General features: G+C 34.8%; 3 protein-coding genes across 8 annotated transcripts in view; 2 read left to right on the top strand and 1 right to left on the bottom strand.

Annotated features, from left to right (window-relative positions):
* LOC129578473 (protein grainyhead) overlaps positions 1 to 12,248 on the top strand; it is a 144,924-nt gene extending 132,676 nt beyond the window's left edge. For 4 of the 6 annotated variants that reach the window (XM_055467138.1, XM_055467139.1, XM_055467137.1 and 1 more), the window contains 4 exons: positions 2,333 to 2,670; positions 2,808 to 3,003; positions 4,742 to 4,806; positions 6,405 to 12,248. In XM_055467138.1, coding sequence (XP_055323113.1) covers positions 2,333 to 2,670; positions 2,808 to 3,003; positions 4,742 to 4,806; positions 6,405 to 6,555 — 750 coding nt within the window. In that variant the 3' untranslated portion in view covers positions 6,556 to 12,248. The remainder of the gene's footprint in view (positions 1 to 2,332; positions 2,671 to 2,807; positions 3,004 to 4,741; positions 4,807 to 6,404) is intronic. The other 2 variants (XM_055467141.1, XM_055467143.1) reach the window with 1 other exon arrangement.
* A 1,324-nt stretch (positions 12,249 to 13,572) lies between these two features.
* LOC129578474 (lachesin) lies at positions 13,573 to 17,504 on the bottom strand. The gene is made up of 2 exons (XM_055467144.1): positions 16,309 to 17,504; positions 13,573 to 14,917 (listed from the first exon to the last, which is right to left on the bottom strand). The coding sequence occupies exons 1-2, from the start codon at positions 16,829 to 16,831 to the stop codon at positions 14,376 to 14,378; spliced, it is 1,065 nt and encodes a 354-aa protein (XP_055323119.1). The 5' UTR covers positions 16,832 to 17,504; the 3' UTR covers positions 13,573 to 14,375.
* Positions 17,505 to 18,140: 636 nt separating this feature from the next.
* On the top strand, positions 18,141 to 22,002 carry LOC129579393 (H(+)/Cl(-) exchange transporter 7). Its single transcript, XM_055469460.1, has 11 exons — positions 18,141 to 18,901; positions 18,970 to 19,062; positions 19,134 to 19,248; positions 19,309 to 19,392; positions 19,465 to 19,574; positions 19,644 to 19,805; positions 19,877 to 20,325; positions 20,396 to 20,798; positions 20,868 to 21,080; positions 21,277 to 21,603; positions 21,677 to 22,002. Exons 1-11 carry the CDS (start codon positions 18,824 to 18,826, stop codon positions 21,875 to 21,877), a joined length of 2,235 nt encoding a protein of 744 aa, XP_055325435.1. The 5' UTR covers positions 18,141 to 18,823; the 3' UTR covers positions 21,878 to 22,002.
* The last annotated feature ends 1,930 nt before the right edge of the window (positions 22,003 to 23,932 follow it).

Here is a 23,932-nt window from a genome sequence, read left to right as displayed (position 1 = left end):
AGACACTTTGCGTCGCTCCAAATGTGTATAGATATGCGTGTTATTTTTTTTTCTGAGATACAAAAAAAGCGGCAACTTGCTCAGCAGAAGCTAATAACAATATAATGTGTAATAAAAAAAGAAGACACACACAGACACAGAATTCGAACGACAAAATTGACAGCTTTTACCTTGAATAATGCTATAAAATATGTACAAACACCGACCGAAACGAAACAAACGTATTTTGTTATATCAAAGCGAATGAATGAAATGAGTGAATATTTGTCGAATGAATTGAACGTTTTTCTTCGCTGCACACGCATACACACGAGAAGAAGAAAAAAAAACAGAGTATAAAATGAGTGTAATCGTACTAAGCTGACACATGATTGTTTTATGAAATTTGTTGTGGTGTGTTTTTTTTTCTTCACTTCTTCAAAAAAACTTGTTCATTTCTTTTGGGCTTTGCGATGGTTTGAACCATGGAAAATGGCCGACTTGATTTTGGTCTCAAGGAGGAAAAGTCATGTGTTATCTAAATGACCGTCCGATAAATCGAAACAAAATTTCAAATCAATGAATTGCGATTATCGCAATGGCCAAACAAAACAACAACAACAACAACAACGAAAAAAACAAACACATACATGATAACAGTGAATGATCACCTGGCAAGCAAATGACATGGGAAAACAGGTCGATAAGCATTGGATAACGGCAAGTGAAGAAACAAGCGACTCAGCAATCAAATGGTTTGATAAGTCGAAACATCGCATTAAATTCGTGTTGTGGCCAACAAACATGTACCACCTAGCAAGCGATCAGCTATTTATCTTGGTGTCCATTCAATGATATCGAATGATGCGATATCGAACACTTGCTAATTAAGCCCGGCTAAAACGATCCCTCCCAATACACTATGATTCTCTCTACCTATCTATCTATCATTATCGCCCGACTGAAGAAAAGGAAATCACGTCTCTATACACACTAGCCGAATCGCGGGCAACAATGACGATGACGACGACGACGATATACAACAACAGAAAAGCACTGTGTATTCAAAAATTGCTCTTCTATCGAAACAACGCTCAAATGTACGAATATTAAATGCGTCCGTTACATGCATGCCTTGAATTGCTTCATTTACTCTTTATTTTTCAACATGTCTCATGTTTTTACGATTTAATTTGTAGCTGCAATGCTTTGTAGCAAATGCAAAACGCGAAGAGCAAAAGCGTTAACGAAAAATAAAATCAAATAAAAGAAGAAGAGGAAGGCAAATTGTCTAAGGCATGATTTTCACATCTTTATCGCTTCATAATGTAGAGGAACAGTTCGAGTGGGTGTCTCGAAGTGCTCTTTTTTTCCCCGTTTGCTTTCCACATTTTATGTTCGCTTGTAATCGAGATAAGAAATTAGCAGCATCATTTTGAAAAGATGTGCGCATATGTGTGTGTGTGTGTACCACCAATTGCACTAAAGCAACCCGTAAAATTCACTCGAACCAGCACCGATTTATGTGATCAAAGTATCACACACTAACAAATCGAACACGCCGAATCAGCGCGAAACATGGTAGTGATGTCGATTGTACCACATAGAAGATACACATTTCATTCAAAGTGACGAAGAGAATTTGTTGATTTCATTCAATTTCGAGGTCGTTCGAATCTTTCAATTCAATACGTATATGTAGTCAACGCTTATTTTAATTTTATATGAAATCGGATGATTTGACACCGATGCACCGAATATAATGTGTATACTGAAATGAAAATTGCAGCGACAACAAATTGCGAACGCAAAGCATAGTGCTCGATATAACGGGATTCAGCACATCAAACGATGTTATTTACAATATCGATGATGGTGAAACTCAGAATACGTTACAAGACAATTATATACTTTATCCGTAGTTGATAGTGAAAAAAAACAACAACAATAAAAAAAACCAAAATGGACGAACACCAATTACGACCATTTATAGATCATTAACGACATCAAAGTGATATCCATTTGTTATCGCCAAGAAATGATGTGAATTCATTTTTATTAATTAAGTTGGCATATTGTTTAACGACTTTACACGTTTCAAGCACACGCGTTCGCATCTTCAACACACATACACACACATACCCATTTAAATTCCACATGTTCATTCGCCTCTTTGGGCCGTTCGCTTTCTCGTCGCATCGATATATAATATTGCGCCAATTTTTATTTTATTTTGAATTGAACACATATTTTCCACTTGTTTACGTTCACTCTGTCTGTCGAGTGTTTTCTTTTAATTTTTCTCCTTCGTAATTTGTTTGATATTAACAAAAAAAAAATTGTTTTGTTCCAGGGTGCCGAGCGTAAAACACGTGATGAAGAACGACGTGCCGCCAAACGTAAGATGACCGCAACTGGTCGCAAGAAGCTCGATGAACTCTATCATCCAGTCACCGATCGATCTGAATTTTATGCGATGCAAGATGTGGCGAAACCGCCCGTTCTCTTCACACCATCCGAAGATATTGAGAAATTGTCCGGCATGGATTTGCAGAGTTTCTATGCGCATGAAGGTGAAATCAATAGTAATGGCGAAGTAAAGGGAACATCACCATTCTTGTTGCATGCATCACAAAAACCAACCACACCAACTCTGAAATTTCACAACCACTTCCCACCGGATGTGCCGACGTGAGTAAAAATCGAAGCTGGACAACTTTTTACTATTCATTTTTTTTAAATCAATTTTCGAATACTCTTTCTTTTCGGAAAATTTCTTATCTAATTGAAATGATTTTCTTTTTGCTCTTCTGTTTCCATGTTCGCAGCACGGAGAAAAAGGATCACATTCTGGAACAATCAATGGTTCAAAGTGTGAATGAGTTTGGCCAGCCCGTAATCAAGAGACAGCGAATGACGCCGCCATTAAATGAACGCGTTATGCTCTATGTGCGACAAGACAAAGATGATGTATACACGCCATTGCATGTCGTGCCACCAACAACCATTGGCCTATTGACTGCGGTAAGTGCAACATTTGTATTCGATCATAAATCACATCAAGAATTCAACAAATGACATTTTCTACTCAATAATTTCAATTAAATCAAATCATGTCTCTAATGTTAAGCAATCGTTTTTGTTGTTGTTGTTATTGTGGTTATTTGTTTGTCTCAAGTCCCTGCTCTGATGTTCGGGACATGAGTGTTTTATACCAGCTAATCTAATTGATATAACCAAAAATTACCATAAATCATCAACCAAACACATCACTGTAACTAATTTCTAATGCAAACAAACCAACAAATTAAACAAAAGACAAAACATTAATTTTGCAATCAAGTCAGTCAAACAGAACAGACCGGCAGCCAAGAAGAAAAGAAAAAATTCACACAAAAAACTGATTTAATTACAAATTATTGAGAGAGAAACAAAAAAATGCTCTACATTTCATTTTTAATGTTTTTTTTCTTCTTCTTTGAATTGGAAACAAAAAGATCAATTTTCGGATGGAATATCAATGCAAAAAAAGCAACTTCAGAACAAATTTTGTTTTTCTTTTGCAACATTTTGAGCAGCTTTTGGTTTGGAAATCGATTAATTGCGATCATTTTCGAATGGGTAAAAGTGCCTAAGTGCAAAAGATAAACAAAACAACATAGATAAAAACATCACCAAAGCAACCAACCATTGTTTAGCAACATTCAACACCGAAGAATTGCAATTAGGGAAATCATTTGGCTTTCGAAAATCTAGTGAAACATGACAAAAACACACACAGACGTTACACACACATACATACACACGCACATTCGAGCACAAAATGCACAAATTATTGTTATTATTTCGCTGAACATTGTTTTGGTTGTTGCTGTTGTTGTTGTTGTTGCTGCTGCTGCATGGGTGTAATTAATAACTATATTCTCATTAACATACACATCATACTTAATTGTTATTCTCTATATTATTATTACTTTTTTTTGTCGTAATTTCCATTCGCCAAATGTCTGGATAAACGTTTCTAATGAATTTCAAATTAAGCCATATAAAAAAAAACAACACAGAGACTGTTAATCAACACGCTCGATATTAACTTATGATTTGTACCGCTTCAATATTGTTCAATGTTCATTCAATTAATTCTCCATCTAATAATTTTTAATTTGTCTACTAAAATTAATACTGTGTGCCGATCCGAGTTTGAGCGTTTTTCCCATCTGAATGCATCGGATGGAATCGCTGAGAAATGAATCGTCGAATTTATGACACAAAACATGTGATGGAATAATGTCTGTCTTTCGTTCGACATAAAAAAATTAATGACATTCCCTATGGAATTTTCATTTCGTTCCATTTCTTTCAATTAAGTTTGCCAATAGATTTGCAAAAACCCATTTTTTCTGTATTACCGGGAAAATCCAATGAAAATTGTGATGAACAAACGTTTTCAATTAGTTATGATAGTCAAATTTTGTTATAATGTGAAGTGTGTACACCTTCCGAAAGCCATTTCATTTTATTGTCTCTTTTTTTTTCACAATTTTGAAAGCCCAACACCAAAGAATAAAATTCCAACAATTTTTTCCCTAATCGAAAAACAATGCATTTTTGTTGTTGCTGCCTGCTGTTAAATGCCGAAATATTTTATTGCGAAAAATGCGTCTTAATTTGTTTCCATTCGAAATGAAAAGAAAATGTTGATCGATCTTCTAATTAGGTTTTAGCTCATGGTTTTGTTTCATTCTGTTTATCTTAATTGCAGATCGAACATAGATACAAATTATCGACATCGAGTATTAATAACATTTACCGTACAAATAGAAAAGGGTAAGTCAGACACACTCCAAAAACAAAACACAAGAAAAAAAACGAAAGCAACTAACTAATTGCAAGAGGTCGAAACAAAAAAAAGCCACAACTAAATTTGGTTTGTTTTCGACTTTCTTCATACTCTCCCTATCTCTATCGTTTCTGTCTAATAATGTCATATGATAATGACAATATTTAATAATTTTTAACGTATTTGTTTTATTGACATTCATAAAATTCATCTACACGCACATTCAATCATATAAATAATGTTTTTTTTTTTTCACTAATATTTTTTAACGCTAACCGTAACACTTCTCAGTAACGTTACTCCTTCGAAAAAAAAAAACAAAATACAAAAAAAAAAACAGTAACCGCGCATCTGTGAGTGTGAAATGCGTTTTGTAAATATTGGCGATGGAAATGTAGCCACAATTGACGAACGATTCGAATCGGTCTCGGTGTGTGTATGTACACTGTACAGTGTGTGCAGTATGCTTCCATGCGAGAAAAAAATTGGAACAAATCGCTGTGAAGGCGATTCAATTGCGATGATCACAACACCACTATTACAGTAAAATCGAATCAAATGCTAATTAGCGCGACGAGTGCGGGAGAAAAGAGAAAAAAAATCGGATAACAGCGATCAATATGCGTTATTGTTTCAAGATGACTGGTGTCACAATTTGCATAAACGATGATATGGCAGCAATACTGTGAACGCGACACGTTCTCCATTCGATTCGTTTCATCCGCGTGTGCAATGTACAATCAAATGCATGACACTATGACTGCAATTGGCTATTGTAGAGATTTTCTGTATTCGACGAACGACGACGGTGGCTGCTGCTGTGCTCGTTTTCTCTCTCGCCGTCATCTCGCCCTGTGTCTCGCATTGCATCCAACCAGTGTCAATGCAAAAGATGTGTGGATGTTGTTATCAATAAAATTTCAATTAAAATGATAATGTATGCTAATAGTCGCCGATCAACTAGTTTACTGTTATTATTAGTGGTAATAAACAACTGCGCGCCACAAAGTCATTGCTTTGCTATTGAAAAAAAAAACTACACACTACATCCACACTTTGTGCCAAGTGCACAAACACACACGAACACACTTGACCACATCACAAAACTACACAAATCACGAGCCGCGCATTCATAGCCAACGGTGTTCATGGCTTACGATAAATTTAGAATTTTGATTGTAAAATGATAATTTTTTCAATCATTCGAAATGGATTGCAACTTTGTGACTGCTTTTTTATCCATTCGTTCGCTCTCTCTCTCTATTCCCATGTTTCTCATTTGTTATTCCAATTTTGATTGAGACTTCACGCTAATTGAGTTGGTTTGATTCGAAAGAAAATAAAATGAATCACTTCTGATGCATATTGGCACTAGTCTCGATGAACAGAATTCAATTGAATGGCAGTGTATAATGACGGTTTTTCTCTCTCCAAAGTGTTTCCCCTTTGCGAAGCAAATGAGTGTCAAACAGACCGAATTCCTTTTATATTGATTTAAAAATTGTTGCGTTTGATTTCGTTGAAAGAAAGAAAAAAGCCAACAACTAATTGTTCTCTCATATTATTTTTCTTCTTTGTGGTTTAGGATTACTGCGAAAATTGATGACGATATGTTGTCGTACTATTGCAACGAAGACATCTTTTTGTTGGAGGTTCGACAATTAGCAACTGCGGAAGAGGATCCGATATACGATATCACACTTACTGAACTATCCGATCATGCTGTAGCGAAATAAGATTGATGCCGGTGATTAGCAGCCATCGAGCCGCAACAGCCGCACTACTTTCTTCTCTCTTTTTTTTTATTATTATTCTTGCCACATCATTTTCGTATCTCTAAGCTCAACCGATTTTCTGTACATTATTTTCAAATGATGGATCGCAACCGGAGAAAAATAAAACATAAATGGGGCAGCCACATCGATTCATCAAATACATCCTTTTCATTTTAAACTTATATACACTCCGTACAATGGAATACAAGAATTTTGCGACTTTAATCATACAAATACTTATTATTATTATTGATTTTTCTTTTTAAATAATTTCTACAATTTGATTTGTCTATTTTTAGTAGCTTAGACGGATTAGGTTCGCATTAAGATTGAAATTAATTTGGATCAAATAGATTTTACACATTTTTTTTTAGCCGTAGAATTCCTTTCGTATTGTGAGTTGAAAGAAAAGTTGATATTATGCCGAAACATGACAATTTATTATTATTAATACTGCAAATGGCATTTGAATACAAAAGAAGACTAGAATTAGTCAAGTGTACGAAAAACAAGAAGAAGAAGATAAAAAAAAACAATGTAGCAAACATAACACACGGACACGCACCGATCAAAGCATCGCCACCATTCCATCCATAATGCTGAAACAGTTGTTCAGTCTTGCGTTGCATCGGCAAGTCGTTAAATGTAGTTAAATTAGCTAGGTAAAATGTAAGCATTTCAATTAAGTAAAATGTCACAAATAATAGAGACAATGTACTATACAGTAGCCGATTTTATACCAACGAGCATGAATGAACAAATGTTATGGGTCCAACACAACAGAAATTTTTTTTTTATTGGATCTTCACTTGCGCGCGCGTTGATTCAAACAGAACCCATCTTTCTTTTATCTACTTACTTGTACAACTAAGATGTTTGTTTTTTTAACGGAAACACTTTTTTTTTATCACTTAGACAATGTTAAGCGTTAACAGGTTTAGATATTGAGAATTTATAAAATTCATTTAAGACAACGACAATGGATCATACAATCCATACAAAACGCAATTGAAGTCACTGGCATTTCAATTTGAAATTTTTGATTTCAACTGAATTTTTTTTCTGTTTCTTTGCTCTTTTGAATGTGTTTCTTTATTCCAAATATTTGAATTTTTGAAATTTTATCAGTTCATTGTCTCTTAATTATGGTTTAGATAGTTGTCGAAGTTGTTTTTTTTTCTTCTCAAAATTTATGTATGTAAAGTAGGAATAGACAAATAAACGTTACGAATTCATATGTCTATCGGTGGATTTTTGATGAAGAACGCCGATTTTAAGCGATGAATGGCTTTTTTTTCAGCTAAGCAACACATTTTCAAATGTGACATTGACACTCTTGAAATTTGGCTCTCTTTTTTCGATAGACTATGGATAAAATTTTGATACAAAACAAAAAAAAAGTCAACTCCAAGCATGGATCTGATTTTGTCCACTTTATTTAGAAAAAAAAACGGTTCTTTTGAAAATATTTTATTTTAGAGTTTTAATCGATCAAAGTAAACGTAGTATATGAATATACTGACGCAAAAAAAAGTCGATTTATACATATTAATATATCTTGCCAGCTACAATTCCACGAGAATATTTACATAGACCCATGTATTTAGGACAGCTACCGATGCAAAAACAAAATGAAGATCAGAACATAAGGTTCTAGGTTAAACAAAAAGATCTCAAAGAGAAAACACTATGGCACATATAATCTGGAATTCTTGCTCAATTTGCTAACAAATAAAAAGAACAAAAAAAAACGAACGAATATCAATCAATGGTTTATCGAGGAGAATTTAATATTCGAGTAGAATGTACGAAATAATAAAGAGTGCCCAACATATAGCCACCACAGATGGAAATGAACATATTCAAATGACAGCAAAATCCAATAAATGTAACATTTAATACAATTAGATTCCAAACACAAACGCATACGCATGTGCAAATATGATTTGTGCTAATTGTTTATTGAACGAAAACGGTCGACGATTTCAAATGAATGTTCATTCGAATGTTCAGTCATATCATATTTTGCTCTTTTCGTTTTATCATTAACCAGTATTTTGTGTGTAGTAGTTACAATTTACTGGTCATCAGTCGCCCGAATATCAGTCACAGTAAATGAAATAACGACACAAAACAAAAAGAGCCAATTGAACAATTCCAATTGCCATACATGAACAATGATAATATTGAACAAACAAAATGCAGAATCGGTTTGGAAACAAAAGGGAAAAAAATCGTATTTTCTAAAATTTAGTTAGGCTAACGATAGAGCATTTTGCATGATTGATATTTAAGTGTACCTGAACATGAAACAAATGAGAGAAGAAGAAAAAAAAAACTACGAAACAAAATGGATCAATTTTAAAATTCACTATGGAAATTTCCTCAATCGCAATTTTCATTAACGTTTAAAAGTTGGTGTTTTTTTTTTGGTTTCGGATGCTCTTCTCGGCACTAAACGGATTTTGGATCAATGAACAAAAAGTGAAATAGCAAACGTATTTAGTGCATCAGACAATAAGGTACAATTAAAATTTTTATGTTTTGTCTGTTTATTTGTCGGATAAGTAAAGCCATATTTGAATTCAGGATATTTTATGGAAGTATATATACAAAATGATTTTGTCGACAATGATCGGCAAACCAGATTTTTGATGAGAGCAGTTAGAGCTTAAGTTGAGATTTCCTAATGTTAAGAAATTTTGGTTAAATTGATAGACTTTTTTTCTTCTCTAATTTTAAAGCGAAATAGTCTTCAAATGATGCGAGAAAAAAAAGAAGAAATGAAAGAGAAATAATTTTTTTTTTTGGTTCTTTCGACAGAAAAAATACTGATTACTATTAGTAGTAATGATAAGTAGCTAAGCGAATTATTTTACAGAGTAAAGAAAAACAAACGAAAAAAAAAAAATAATAATAATAACAACAACAACAGCACACACGAAATAGTGTCGGCCGTATCTCCCATGAGAGTCAATTTAACTTGGTTTGTTTGAAAAACAAACGTTCTATTGAAATTATCGTCAAACGATACATTACTTTTGCGGTGAATTGTCTCCTCACACAAAATACAACACACACACACACATAACAAGATACGAAAATGAAAAAAAATTCAATCTGGGTGATCGAGCCAACACGCATTCTGCTGTGAAGAAATGCAATATTAATGTTTATGATTAAATTAATTAATTTTTTTGATGTTTTACGTCATGATACGTACACGTAGTTAGTAAAAGCTAATTACATTAAGTTTTTACTCTCTTATATTCATACACGCATGTTGTTCTATTATCTCGTTAAAGAAAAAAACAAACAAACCGAGCACGCTTGGAATGCAACAAAACAAAACGAAAAAGAAAACACTTCTTCGTCGAATTCAGTTTCGCATAGCAAACTGAATTGAAATATATATTTTTTTCAAATGATTTTTTAACGTATTCCAAAACGAAAAAAATTTGTTTTTCTTTACAATTGATTTAGAAATGCAATGAAAAACCAGGACAAAAAATTTCATGAAAAAATCGAAGAAAAAAAAAATCGTTTCGATTCCGTGAGAATCGACCGGCATACAGAAGTTATATGAAGACTGAAAATATTTCATTTTGATTTGAATGGTCGAGAATAAAAACGACTAAAGTTGAACCACTTATGGATAACCGTAACACAATATTCTTGATTTTTAAAAGTGCAACATAAATTCTGTTCGCTTGTAAGTGAATCGTAAAATATCTGTGGACTATAGAAATCGTGTTTCACTTTAATTGAAGCAAAAATGTTTGATACACTTTCAAGACCATTGGAATGATGATTCATTGTAATGGTGGTTTTGGTTGTGATTTGGCTTCAGAGTGAAAATTAAGTGATAAGGAGCGCGAATTTCGATGTGCCGATAACACCATTGGATTGGGCACATGAAATACTGTATGAGAATCGAAAAAAAAAATTTAACTTTTTTTTTTCGATTTTTGCCTGTTTCCGATCGTCTACATGGGCAGTTTGTATGAAAACCTCGGAGCGCCGGTGTTTTACCCGTATTGTTATACACATCAACAAAGTAATTTCTCGCTACATTTCTCATTACGTTCATTCATAATCACTAGTGAAGCCACGTTGCCAAAACATGTACGTTCTTGTTTCCTTACTGCGCACTTCTTTTCTACGGTGAAGCAGACTGCTTTGTTGATGTGTATAACAATACGGGTAAAACACCGGCGCTCCGAGGTTTTCATACAAACTTCCCATGTAGACGATCGGAACCAGGCAAAAATCGAAAAAAAAAGTTAAATTTTTTTTTTCGATTCTCATACAGTATTTCATGTGCCCAATCCAATGGTGTTATCGGCACATCGAAATTCGCGCTCCTTATCACTTAATTTTCACTCTGAAGCCAAATCACAACCAAAACCACCATTACAATGAATCATCATTCCAATGGACTTGAAAGTGTATCGAACATTTTTGCTTCAATTAAAGTGAAACACGATTTCTATAGTCCACAGATATTTTACGATTCACTTACAAGCGAACAGAATTTATGTTGCACTTTTAAAAGTCAAGAATATTGTGTTACGGTTATCCATAAGTGGTTCAACTTTAGTCATTTTTATTCTCGACCACTCAATTGAACCTAACAATTCGATAGAATAATGTCGTTCGAATTTTCGGTTAAATACATTCTGAAACGGCATACTATTGGGGGCACCTCTCGACTACGTCTTGAGGGCGACTGCAGCGAAACGGAATGTATAGTACGTAGTAGTTGTATGTGTGCACGCCTGCTCGGTTATTCGTTTAACCGCTAAAATGTCCGGTCTCTTGTGAGACTCTATAGGTTGAAGGACAGATAAAAATCGTTTTTTTTATCCACTTTCCGGATATTCTTTGCCTTTTGAGATTCACTTAGTTTTCAAAAGACAAGTCAGTTTTTATTTATCCTGTAGAAAAATCCGTCTCTTTTTGTTTTGTTTCTCTTACCCTGGAATCACGCATATAAAACATATTATTTTTTAGTTTCTTTCTGTTAAAATATTGCAAATAGTTAAATAGGTCCATCTCTGGCCCGTGCCACAATACTTGCCGGTCCATTTCGAATCGAATGTTTGACACTTATTCCGAACAGATCCATTCAATCGAATTGATTTCTTAAACGGAATAATTCCAAACAATCTTTTCAAAATTGACTAATCGAATCGTGGCACCGATCTAAGAATTTGTTGGTGATGGTTAATTTTAATAATGGAACGAAAAAAAAAATATTTCGCATCAACATGCATCATAACAATTGAAAATATTTCTCCAATTTTATAGAAGAATAAAAAAACAATACACAAAATCAAAAACAAATATGTTCTTAGTACATGAAAATCAATCACAATCACAAATTCTTCTTTCTTTTATATATTGAAATTGATCGTATCGACGGGAATAATTCCGTGAGGACTCAAATGATAAAAAAAAGTTAAGAAAAATACAATTGTTCAACAATTAAATGAGTACAAAAACTCGATTTGAACATATGCGACATTTATATATTTAGTAGAAGAAAATTAAATTTTTATAGCAACATAATATCTATTGGTGAAGTCTAAGTGAAATTTCATTTGGAATAATTGTCTTCTGATGTTTAAGTAAATAAAGAAACCGAAAATTCAGTTTTATTGAATCTCATTTCTTACTCCAAGTAGACAAAATTACAGGATCAATTGGACAATTGAGTAAACATCTCGCCTCATCTCTGAAAATTTGCGAATGAATTGGCCCCCTACAAAACACTGTACTCGCCAATAGATGTACTGTTCGCTTCGTCTTAAAAAAAAAATATGACAAACAAATTTAGAGAAAATTTTATGAAATGCTCACTCATTCGTGCATCCATTCTTGTACGCATAGATTAACCGATAAGATGATTTCGAATAAATTCAATGGTGTAATTCGAAATCCTCGTCATAAAACGTTTTTTTTTTTCTTGGAAAAATATTAAAGAAATGCTTCAAATGGAATGAAAAATACTTTTATGTGCCTCTTCAAATTGCAGGAAAATAAATACACGGAATATTTACATAGAAAATCACCGTACAACAGAGATTAATTCATGAAATATTCCAAATTCACTTTAGCTCTGCTACAACAATGCAATGTTTTTGACGCAAATTCATTAAGTATCCGAAGCACATAAACATCAGCTTTAGCAACTTATCGAAACAGTTTGAATTTAGTAGAATATAGAATTTAGACAGTATTTTTTTTGCCATGAATATTATTTTTATAATCCAATTAAACCAATTGTTTTTCCTCGTTTAACGGCACGAAGAAAGACGTTTTCCAATTTTAACCTACCATCTAAGTTTTGCGTAAATGTTTCAAATATTTTTCATAATTTTATATAAATTATACTCTTTTTATGTCATACAAAAAATACGACGTAAATAAATGCAAACGTACAACAACAACAACAACAACAAAAACACGCCAACAAAACCTGATGTTTTATTTATTACAGCATTCAATCGAGACTGAAATGGTTCATTAGGAATATCAACGAAAAGAAGGATTTGCGTTTTTATTATTGAATTCCGGTGAAAAAGCTTACACGTCAAGTCTTTCCAATAGGAACAATGCAAGTTTGCTATTTCTATGTTTTCCGCTTCGATTGGTAATTCAATAAATGACCGTCAGTGAGAGCAGTAACATCATATTCGTTGCTCGATGCTTCATTCAAACAATGAGTGCAAGCAATAAAACAAAAGAATGATACAGAACACGATCTGCAACAGCATAAGTCGTTCGTATCCCAGGACATATTTTCAATTCGTGGTGCTACATTCTGCCCTTACTCCAAAGATTACAGTTGCATATGACGTGTTGAAATTTCATCGAGTCCAATAGGATTTTAGAAAGGATGATGAACACCATTTATTGTAAGAAACCAAACCAAGAATCTGAAACAAAAATATTACACCAATTGCACATCCTCCCTTTTGATTTCTATCGAGTTTTTTTTTCCTTTATTTTATACAATTTCTTACAATCAATCGCTTATAATCTATTAAAAACGTCTGAAAAAAAGTGTATTTTGATTGCAAAAAAAAGTCATAGCTTCGTCTTTTCAATTTGTAAATTTCTAAAAAGAATTATTACTTGTACAATAAAAACCGATTCAGATCTTAGACTCGGAAACCATTTGAAATTACGGTACATATGTATATGTAGTTGATCAACCTATGGAGAATGTTAATATCAGCACAACGGACGGTAACATATATAAATATTTATATAATTTGTCACAATACTAACTCTAAAATTGTCGTTTTTTTTTCATGTCGTTCTAAAGTTGCCACATTTACATACTCGGGTCTTAATAATTATCATAGATTCTTCAATAAGAAGGCACACCAGAAAGGCAATTATTGAATCAATTGAAAAAAAAAATGATCGGTGATTCATTTTCGTTATTTTCATTTGTTTCTTTTTGTGATGGATTTAAGTGTTTTACCCACTACCGCGAATTTGAGTTAACATTGACAACGTGATGTGAGGATATAAAGTAAGCTAACAGAGAGAAAAGAATGGACGGGTTTTGTGTTGACTCTTAGCGGTTAAAAACAAAACATTTCTATGAGATTCCGATAGATGTGTGCCAATCATATATCTGATCGAGATTACGTTTACGGAGATTTTAAATTTGACTTTCATCTAAACTAAACATTAAAACATTGCTATGGGAATGTTGCAAATCGGTTTGACTCCGCCGTTGTTGATGTTATTGTTGTTGTGATGGTTTAGCTCATGAGAGCGGCTATCAAAGTGGCCAAGAGGATAACGGCTGTGGTTGGTGTTATTAATTCGGCGCCACCATAATGAGCATTGCCACAAGCCGGTGGACAAACCGGGATGACCGTTTCGAACAGATGAACCTTGGCTTCAGCTTGGCCCAATTTATTGACGGCCTTGCAAATGTAGTCGCCGTATTGTCGTTTCTCGATGGTGATCACACGAATGGTTGAGTCGGTGAATTCGTCAGCGGTGGCAAAATGTGAAATGCTGTAATGTTGATTGTTTGACAGTTGTACATCGTCTTTGAGCCAGACAATGGCTGGCAAAGGATAGGCTTCAATATGGCACTCCAAATCCATGTCATATTGCAGAGCTTGTCCAAGCCGTGGCCGTGGAACGGTGATGACGGGCGCGAATTCAACTTCCAAATTGATATTACGACGATCTCCTTTGCTAACACCGTTGTCTGCGACGCAATAGTATGTGCCACGATCTTCCTTACGTACCGAGTTAATCTTCAAAATTGAACCAGTGTATGTTGCACCACCTGAAGAGAAAATGAAAAATGAAACCAAAATCAATTAAAGGTATTGATTAAAAATTCGGAATTATTTTGATGCGTAAAATGATTCATACACACAATTCTAAAATTAGATCGATGATCAAGCGAAGGAAAAAAGAATAAATTTGTTGAAAAGATGAAGTTCAACAAATGTGACGTTTTTAATATGAATTACTAAAATGCATTAGGCAGATGTGACAGCACATAATGAACCACCCAGTTCAAGTTCAAATAATCAATTAAGCAGAACGCACATTGAAATGCACTAGAAACGACACTAGGCGCCCATTCGATTCAGACAATAGTTCCGCATCCAGCGTTCAACAATGAAAACCAATTCATTTATATCGAAATGAATCTTTAAAAATTTGCTGCGTTACCCATGAAATGTATTCCGTTTGATTTGATGTGAAGCGTGTGCCACATGTTTCGAAATGTATTTCATTTTGAAATTTGAACAAAAAAAAACATCTAATTGGGTTTAGGTTCGTCAGGTAAAAATTGCATGAGTTTTTTTTTGAATATTTGTGTTTCCTTTTTTTTGTTAATTTTAGCACTTTCAGCAACTGATGCCTAATGCATTTACCATTGTTGGAATGAAGTAATGTGCAATAGCACTGCCTTTCTTGCACTGCACCATATGCGGAGAGGGAAAAAAAATATGAACGACGCCTTTAAATAGAAAAAAAGAACAATTGGCTAAAGAATAAAAGGAGGCAAAGTAAGAGGATGAACTGAGAATAAAATAAACGCAACGATATATTTGCTCTCCAAATGTTCGCTCGTTGATGTTGTTGTTGTTCTGCATAATAGAGTTATTGCAATTTGCTGTTCCACAGTCTAACGAACGAACGAATGAACAGGTAAGATAATGATCTGCATTGTCTGACAGACTTATTTTAAACTGAATTCTAAGCGAACAAATAAAACGAGATTCCGATATGATGTGCTCGTCTTCTTTCTTCGCCTTGCATGAACGCAACTTCTGTTGTACTTGCCCAATTACTATGAGTTCCTCTTTGCGATATTGTTTGTTCTCGTTGTATCGTTTTACTTTTCTTAAAACAAGTTTCATTTTTTCTAAATGTGATTTTCTGCTTAAAGCAGCCGTGTTTGACCTTTGCTTTTTATACATCATAGTTGAGCATATGCATTCAGAATATTCTTGGAAACTCTTTTATAATATTAAAACGTATGCTTTGCAGATAAAAATCTTCATCATATGAAACTCTTGTTCCACGGCCAAAATATTTTGTACTTTTCCATTGCCGTTAGTAGCTAAGTTCAACTTTTTTTTCTCGTTCAAACAACCAGAGTTTCATGTATGATTTAGTTGGAAATTGAAAAATGTGTTTTTTTTCTGGGAGAATACATACCAGTGGGTAAGATGGCATTGTTTTCACGACGCCATGTGATCGTTGGATGTGGATATCCACCGGCGTAGCATTCCATTTGCACTGGTTTACCCTCCGAGACGACGAGCGATTGTGTCGAATTGTCCGAAATGACTGGTGGTCGACGCACCGACAAATCCACATCGGCCGAAATTTTATTGTTGACCGACAAAATGACTTGGCACTGATAGGTTCCAGCATCGGTCTCTTGAATATCTTTAATCTGAAGCGTGTAGGTGGATGAGGATGGAACATAACGAAGGGCGAAACGTGAATCGCGAATGACCAATGAGCTCCCCGTGGACAAAAAGACTGGATCACCACGTTCACGGATATTTTTCACCCATAAAACCGTATACTCCTGTGCATATTGAACGGAACAATCCAATTCAACGGTACCACCAATATCTTTAATTTGCTCTTGTGTAATATACGAAATCGATGGTGTTCTTTGTGCATAGCACAAAATGGGCAGTAACGCAATAAACACACAAATTTTCCACATTTTGTTCGACAATTATTTGCTCAATTTCTTCGTCTGATGAAACAATCTAAATTAGGTTGACTCTTAAAATTCACAGCACTTTTGTTTGTGAAAAAAAATATCAACAATAAAATTGGGAATATCAAAACAATGTTTTGCTTTTGTTTTTGTTTTTAATTTGACTAAAACAAGAAAACAATTTATAATGGACGCGAGCACAACACACAAATTACGAGAGACCGACCAGCGAGTATATGTCACTGAAGCAAAAGTGTTTCAATTAATATCACCACACCCTTGCCGTGCAGCTATGTGGATGAATAACAAATTGTGAAGAAATGTTGTAACAAATCAGCCAGGTGTATGTGATCAAAGCCTATGGCTTTGTTGCTTTGTTGCTTTGTGTGCGTATTCACAATTCGTTGCTGTGTAACCGACTCTAAAAACAACAATCCAATTATGGTTATGGCTCGTTCACATTGACAATTTCACATTTTAAAATTCTACTTCAGACAGGTTGATTTTGTTGAAAGAAGTTCGGTTCGTTCGTAATTGTTACAGAGTTTATTAAGGATTTTATGGATTGGATTGAGATTGACTTGAATTGATAAAATGGAAATTCAATTTGATGATATTGTTCCGAAAACGACGAACATTCCAAAATAACCTGTTGACACATCAAATATTCACCACACTAACACATATTAGAGCATTGAATGCCAGTTGGTGTCTTTAGCTCTGAGTTTCACACATGTGTTAGTGTTACGATGCATCACTGAGTCATTTGGGCCGCATATTAATGCGTAAATCATGTGTGCAAGTGTATTGGTTGTGAACCAATACACATGCGACGCTAATTATTTCAACCGCTCCTTTAAACCAAATTTCAAATCTTCAAGTAAACACATGAACAAACATTATCACATTGGCTTGAGATGAGAGTAAAATTGGATGATAATGTTTTTTCTTTGAAATAATATGAGCTTTCGATGATAAACCCTAAAGAAAATACGTTTATTAAAACGATTTTTTTTTCATTTAGACTTTTATGTATAGTTGTCGATCTTACTGTAGTAATGTTACTTAAATGGCCATTCAGCATGATCTAATCATTTCAAATTTCATTTACTATCATGCATTAGCTCTGATTTTGAATTTGAGCGAAAAAAAAACGAAAGAATTTATTATGCCAAAATTCCGCTGCACCATTAGCTTCGTATGAAATTGATAAGAGCGAAAATGCTGCGTGTGCGACACTGGCGCCACACTCAACTGTTTGAATTCAACGGCGAAAACTACAAATGACAATAAGAGAAAAAAAGCAACGATTAGTTGGAATAAATGCTATCCAATGGACCGTTCGACCAATCCAACGAGATATGAACATGAAACGGCCTATTTTTAGATCATTTTAATCTACGCATTAGTTTTCGATTTTGTGGCGAATTTCAGTCAGAACAACAACAATCTCATCAAATTCCATACATAAACTATTGCTGCATTGTATCACACCACACAATCTCTGTGTCGCACGCATTTCATTTAACTAGAAGCGACAGATAGAAAAACAAGTCATGAAGATTCACCACACACATGCAAGAGAGAAAAAAAATCAAATCGACACACACACACACACACACATCTGTCATCGTCACTGAGAAAACAAGAACGTCTCAAACGGCGGAAAATGAGTCACTGAAAGAGTTTCGCAAGAATTGACTTTGTTTATGTCAGTGCAAATGTAAATAATACGATAAAATCAACAGTTTTAGTTTGTCTATGTATTAAATTAAGTGTGTCGTTTAGTTGTCAACGCCAATTTTTGTCGCTGATTTCAGAATATTCAGTTTTGTTCTTTCATCTTGTTGCGCTTGCAATTCGACACTGAGTTGCATGTTTTTATGTGATTAGACTGGGTTCTAAAATGAATACACTGGGTTCTAAAATGAATAATTATTCACGTGCATAGTGCAACTCGGCGTATTTCTTTTAAACGGTTTTAACAAAAAAGTAATGGAAACAACAACAATGAGAACAGTCAGCGGTTCGATTAGCTCTAGCAGTGATGATGATGCTTGTATCAGTGATTCGGTAAAATGGTTTTCTTTTTGTAAGCCAAAAATTGACTTGATTAATGACAATGTATTTGATACTTGTAGGACAATGGCGAAAATATGCGAGAACCGCTCGTTCATGACGGATTAACGCCGTCATTTCGGCAAATTAAACAAAAATGCTATTCAAAATACGAAGTAAGTGCATTCTATATAAATCTATAGATTAATCATCAATAAATAATATTTATGAATTGAAATCTTTGCAGAGTTTGGACTATGAAATATGCGATAACGAATTGCATCAGAATGACACAAAGTTTCGTGACTTCAACTCTGGTTCGCACAAAGATGTTGCGCGCTGGGTTTTGTTTATTTTAATTGGTAAACACTCAATTCGATTTTATTCAAATTATTTGTGTCTAACAATAGATTTTTTTGTAGGTATTTTTACGGCGTTAATTGCATGCTTTGCCGATATTGTGATTGATCAGCTATCGATTTTAAAGTACAGTTTTTTGAAAAATGGTAAGCATTTCTTGAAATATTTTTCACATTTCAGAACATTTTCACTCACAATTTTGTTTGCGTTTGTTTCAGTTGTCGATCACAATGTTGTTTACGGTGATTTGTATGTGCCTTATGTGTATTATGCGCTGCTCAATGCAGTACCGGTTGCATTTGGTTCCATTTTGATAGCATATATTGAGGTAAATGAAACATTTTTTTTTGCTGTCAAAAAATCAATATTTAATGGATTATTCGTAAAATCGTTGTAGCCCGTGGCTTCCGGTTCAGGTGTACCAATGGTGAAATGTTATCTAAATGGCGTGAAAGTGCCGCGAGTCGTTCGAGTTAAAACGTTGGTTGTCAAAGTGGTGGGAGTGATAACATCTGTTGTTGGCTCGTTGGCTGGAGGCAAAGAAGGACCAATGATTCATGTAAGCAACAGTATTATCTTCCTTTCTTTCTGTTTTACCATCAATTTGAATGATTTTATGTCCGATTTCAGGCCGGCAGTGTGGTTGCAGCTGGAATTAGCCAAGGAAAAAGTACAACGTTTCGACGAGATTTCGGGATTTTACGCTACTTTCGCGATGACCATGAGAAACGTGACTTTGTTGTTGGTGGTGCATCGGCCGGTGTAGCTGCCGCTTTCGGTGCACCGATTGGCGGCGTACTTTTTGCACTCGAAGAAGCGGCCAGTTTTTTCAATCCGAATCTGATTCTGCGAACACTGATCGCCTCAATCATCAGTTCATTCACATTGAATTTAGTACTTAGTTTGTATCACGGTTTGAAAACATTCGCATATCCCGGTTTGTTCAATTTGGGTCAATTCGAGGCGTTGCCATACTCCTACTATGAAATTCCAATATTCATGTTGATGGGATGTGTTGGTGGCCTTCTCGGCGCACTCTGGGTTTATGTCAATACGAAAATCAACATTTTCAGATCCAGGTATTGTAATTGGAGTAGTTTTATTGACAAACAATTCGAAAATGATAAAACTTCAATGTAACTCATTCAGATTCATCAAAGACAAATGGGCAAAAGTCAGCGAAGCCGTGTTGGTTGCTGTCTTGACTGCAACGATTGCATGCCTCATGATGTTTTCAATCAATGATTGTCGCCCGCTTGGTGTAGATCCGACCTTGCATCCGGTCCAACTGTTTTGCGAAGACAATGAATATAATGCAGTCGCCGCACTATGGTTTCAAACACCCGAAGCATCGGTGAAGGCATTATTCCATGATCCACCCGCTTCACATCAGCTACTAACACTGTGTGTTTTCGTTTTGGTTTACTATCCATTGTCGTGCATAACATATGGATTGAGCGTGTCTTTGGGCATTTTTATTCCGACATTGCTGGTCGGTGCCGCTTGGGGACGAGTGACTTCGACACTTTTATCGTATACGTTCCCATATGCGGTAAGTTCATATCAGATCTGCCTTTTTAAAACCAAAACTAAAAAGCACTTTACTTTTTTCCCTGGATAGGGATTCATTCAACCAAGTAAATACGCATTGATCGGTGCAGCAGCCCAATTAGGAGGTGTCATGAGAATGACACTCAGCTTGACGGCCATATTGATCGAAACAACCGGTAATGTTTCCTTTGCTCTGCCACTCATTGTAACATTCATCTGTGCCAAATGGACTGGCGATCTGTTCACTGAAGGAATTTATGACACACAAATTGCCGTTTCAGAGGTAATTTTCAATTCATTCACATTTCATGATATGCGATGCGATACAATGCAAATGCATATTCGAACAATCGCTTTGTTTATCGTAGCGCGTGTTTATCAGATAAACTTCATTCCCTTTTCTTCGAAAGCAATTTATAATCACGGTTTTCTGAGCCATAAGTGTTCATTCATTTGATTACATATTAAAATGTTTACAGGTTCCGATGCTGGGCTGGCGTGTTAAGCGGCCATATCGCTGTCTCAAAGCGATGCATATTATGTCATCGCCACCGATTTGCATTCAGTTACATGATAAAGTGTCTCGAATCGTCGAAATTCTGAAGAAATACCCTCACAATGGATTCCCAGTCGTCGATCGTATCGATGATGACGGCACACCGGGTCACTTGTGTGGTCTTATTCTGCGCTCTCAATTGGTCGTCATCATTCGCCACCAATACTTTGTTGAGCGAGAACGACAATGGATGCCCGATATTTCGATCGAAACATTCCGCAACGAATATCCACGCTATCCATCGATTGAAGTATGTCAAAAACAAACAGATTTACAGCAATTTTCCTCAATCTAATCAATTTTCGGTTCTATCCCTTATATAGATCGTTCCAATCTCGTCAAAAGATCTGAAGTATTCGATCAACTTGAAGATATTCATGAACCGTTCGGTGAACAGTGCCATGGAAAATGCATCCGTTTCGAAAATCTTCGAGATATTCCGTGCGTTGGGTCTGCGACACTTGGTTGTGGTCGATAAGAAGAATGATGTAAGAGGTGTGATTACCCGCAAAGATTTCCTTTAAGCATTCACCAAATATCATTTTTTTTTTCTGTTGAAAAGATTTTAAAAATCATATCTTGTAGTAACCAGACTCAAAATTTTACTTTTATACCAATTGCCAAAATCAATTAAATATTTTTAAAAGAATCCAAATCGCCTTTTTTTATCAATTTTTAAAGTAAAGAAGGACGCAATCGAGTGAACTCTCCCTTACAATATAAATGCGTAGTTCAATTCCTTCAGTAGCGACTTTCGGTGTTCTTTATTCATTTTTTCACATTTATTTTCATTTATTTCTGTTCTTCATGTAATAAAACATTTATGTACTAAGATTTACAATGTTTTCTGTTTTCAATATGGTTTTCATTTTCATTTTCTTTTTAAATTGATATATAACTTTGTTGATGCTTTGCATTCGATTATTCATTCATTTTCCTTTGTTTTGAAGAAAAAGAAACACAAAAATAAAATGGTTGATGTGTATGTGTCTTCTGAGTTAACGAAGATGCCCAATTTTTTTATTCTCGTACAAAGCCTATGATATCCGAACGTAAATTTATCGATTCATGCGTGTGATTTTTGGTTTGAAAACTAAATTGATGAAAAATCATCAAACACAAATTATCAAAACCGAAGAAAAACTGAGGCAAATTTTTTAGGCTGTATTCTTAAAATCAATCGAAAAATTTCTGTAACTCATTTTGACCCAAGATTCAACCACTGTTAATATTGATTTGAAAGTTGGTACATAGTCTTGTTTAAGTCGAAATTCAAGGGTTTCCCTTGGTTTTTTGGACATTTTTTTCGTGATTTTCCTTGTCTAGTAATGCACCGGGAGCCAAAAACGTGCATTCTTCTTTTACCACAATCTAAATTTCCATTGGAAATTCTTTGTTGTTTTTTGCCCTTCTCAATAATAACGGAAAGCCAAATTGGCCAAAAAAAAAATCAAACAATTTAATCGTATTCTCTTCTATCTAACTAATCACGCTATTAAAATAATTTAAATGGCGGTGAATTGATGTGTGTTAGGGAAAAGAAACGAGAATTGAATGAAAAAGAAAATAAACGAGATAGAAAGAGACATAGGTGATGAGGAAAACCATAAAAGTGAGCGCGGCATAACAAATATCCGTATAACTCCTTTTAATTCTCCAATCATCCTGGCACGGCTCAATATTTTCGACGCCATTTCGATTTGCCGTATATGATACCTGACAATACCGTGTTGCCATTGCATTGATTGAAAAAGATTAAAATGTATTTTATAAATGCAAACCGTATCAACTTCTTTTCACGCTTATCTGCCAAACATAGTGAAGCATTATTTCTTTGTAATTGAGCGAAACTACAAGGGGGATGAACCCACGCAATCGACATATCTCGAATTGGGGAACACCAATATTTCAAGTGTCATATACCAAATGGTTTCACCATTTTTTCCTTCGTATTTGGCAAGCTCACAATCATAGTTTTCACTCATACACTAATTCTACATAGTCACTAATGTGTTCTTGCCACGTGCTGCTGGACATTTTTTACTAAAGGGTGTCCCAATAGCAACGCAAAAAAGTAATTATAAAAAAAACAATGAAAATAGTTTCCAATTTTCCAAATCTTTATTGTATGTTGTAGTTTGGTCTTTACCATTTATGTATGAAAAAGAATATCGTGCAAATGTCCACCACGGCTCTTTTCACAGACCTTCAGCCGCTTGCCCAAATTTTTAATTACAGATTCGAGTAATGGCACATTTACGGTGGCTATGACACGTCTGATTTCAATTTTCAGCTCGGCAATGGTGCTTGGTTTGTTGGCATAGACTTTATCCTTGACGTAGCCCCAAAGAAAATAGTCCAATGGCGTTAAATCGCACGAACGAGGCGGCCATTCCACTTCGGCTTTTTGAGAAATGATGCGATTTGGAAAACGTTCTTCGATTACCGCTAATGTTTCAGGTGTTGTGTGTGGTCTGTCGCCGTCTTGTTGAAACCACATGTCGGATAAGTCCATATCTTCAATTTCCGACCAAAAAAAATACTGCAACATCTCACGATATCGCTCGCCATTGATGGAA

This window comes from Sitodiplosis mosellana, unplaced genomic scaffold (assembly GCF_009176505.1).
Source record: "Sitodiplosis mosellana isolate CC-2019 unplaced genomic scaffold, AAFC_SMos_1.0 Smas_scaffold_6226, whole genome shotgun sequence".
NCBI classification, from domain to species: Eukaryota; Metazoa; Arthropoda; class Insecta; order Diptera; family Cecidomyiidae; genus Sitodiplosis; species Sitodiplosis mosellana.
The sequence above is the reverse complement of the archived record's forward strand: the minus strand, read 5'-3'. Positions and strand labels throughout refer to the sequence as shown.

Coding starts and splice junctions, on each gene's coding strand:
- LOC129578474 (XM_055467144.1), bottom strand. CDS start 16,831: ATGTGGAAAATTTGTGTGTTTATTGCGTTACTGCCCATTTTGTGCTAT. Junction 14,918..16,308: donor CAATGCCATCTTACCCACTG/GTATGTATTCTC, acceptor TTTTCTCTTCAG/GTGGTGCAACATACACTGGT.
- LOC129579393 (XM_055469460.1), top strand. CDS start 18,824: ATGGAAACAACAACAATGAGAACAGTCAGCGGTTCGATTAGCTCTAGC. Junction 18,902..18,969: donor ATGCTTGTATCAGTGATTCG/GTAAAATGGTTT, acceptor TGATACTTGTAG/GACAATGGCGAAAATATGCG. Junction 19,806..19,876: donor AAGAAGGACCAATGATTCAT/GTAAGCAACAGT, acceptor GTCCGATTTCAG/GCCGGCAGTGTGGTTGCAGC.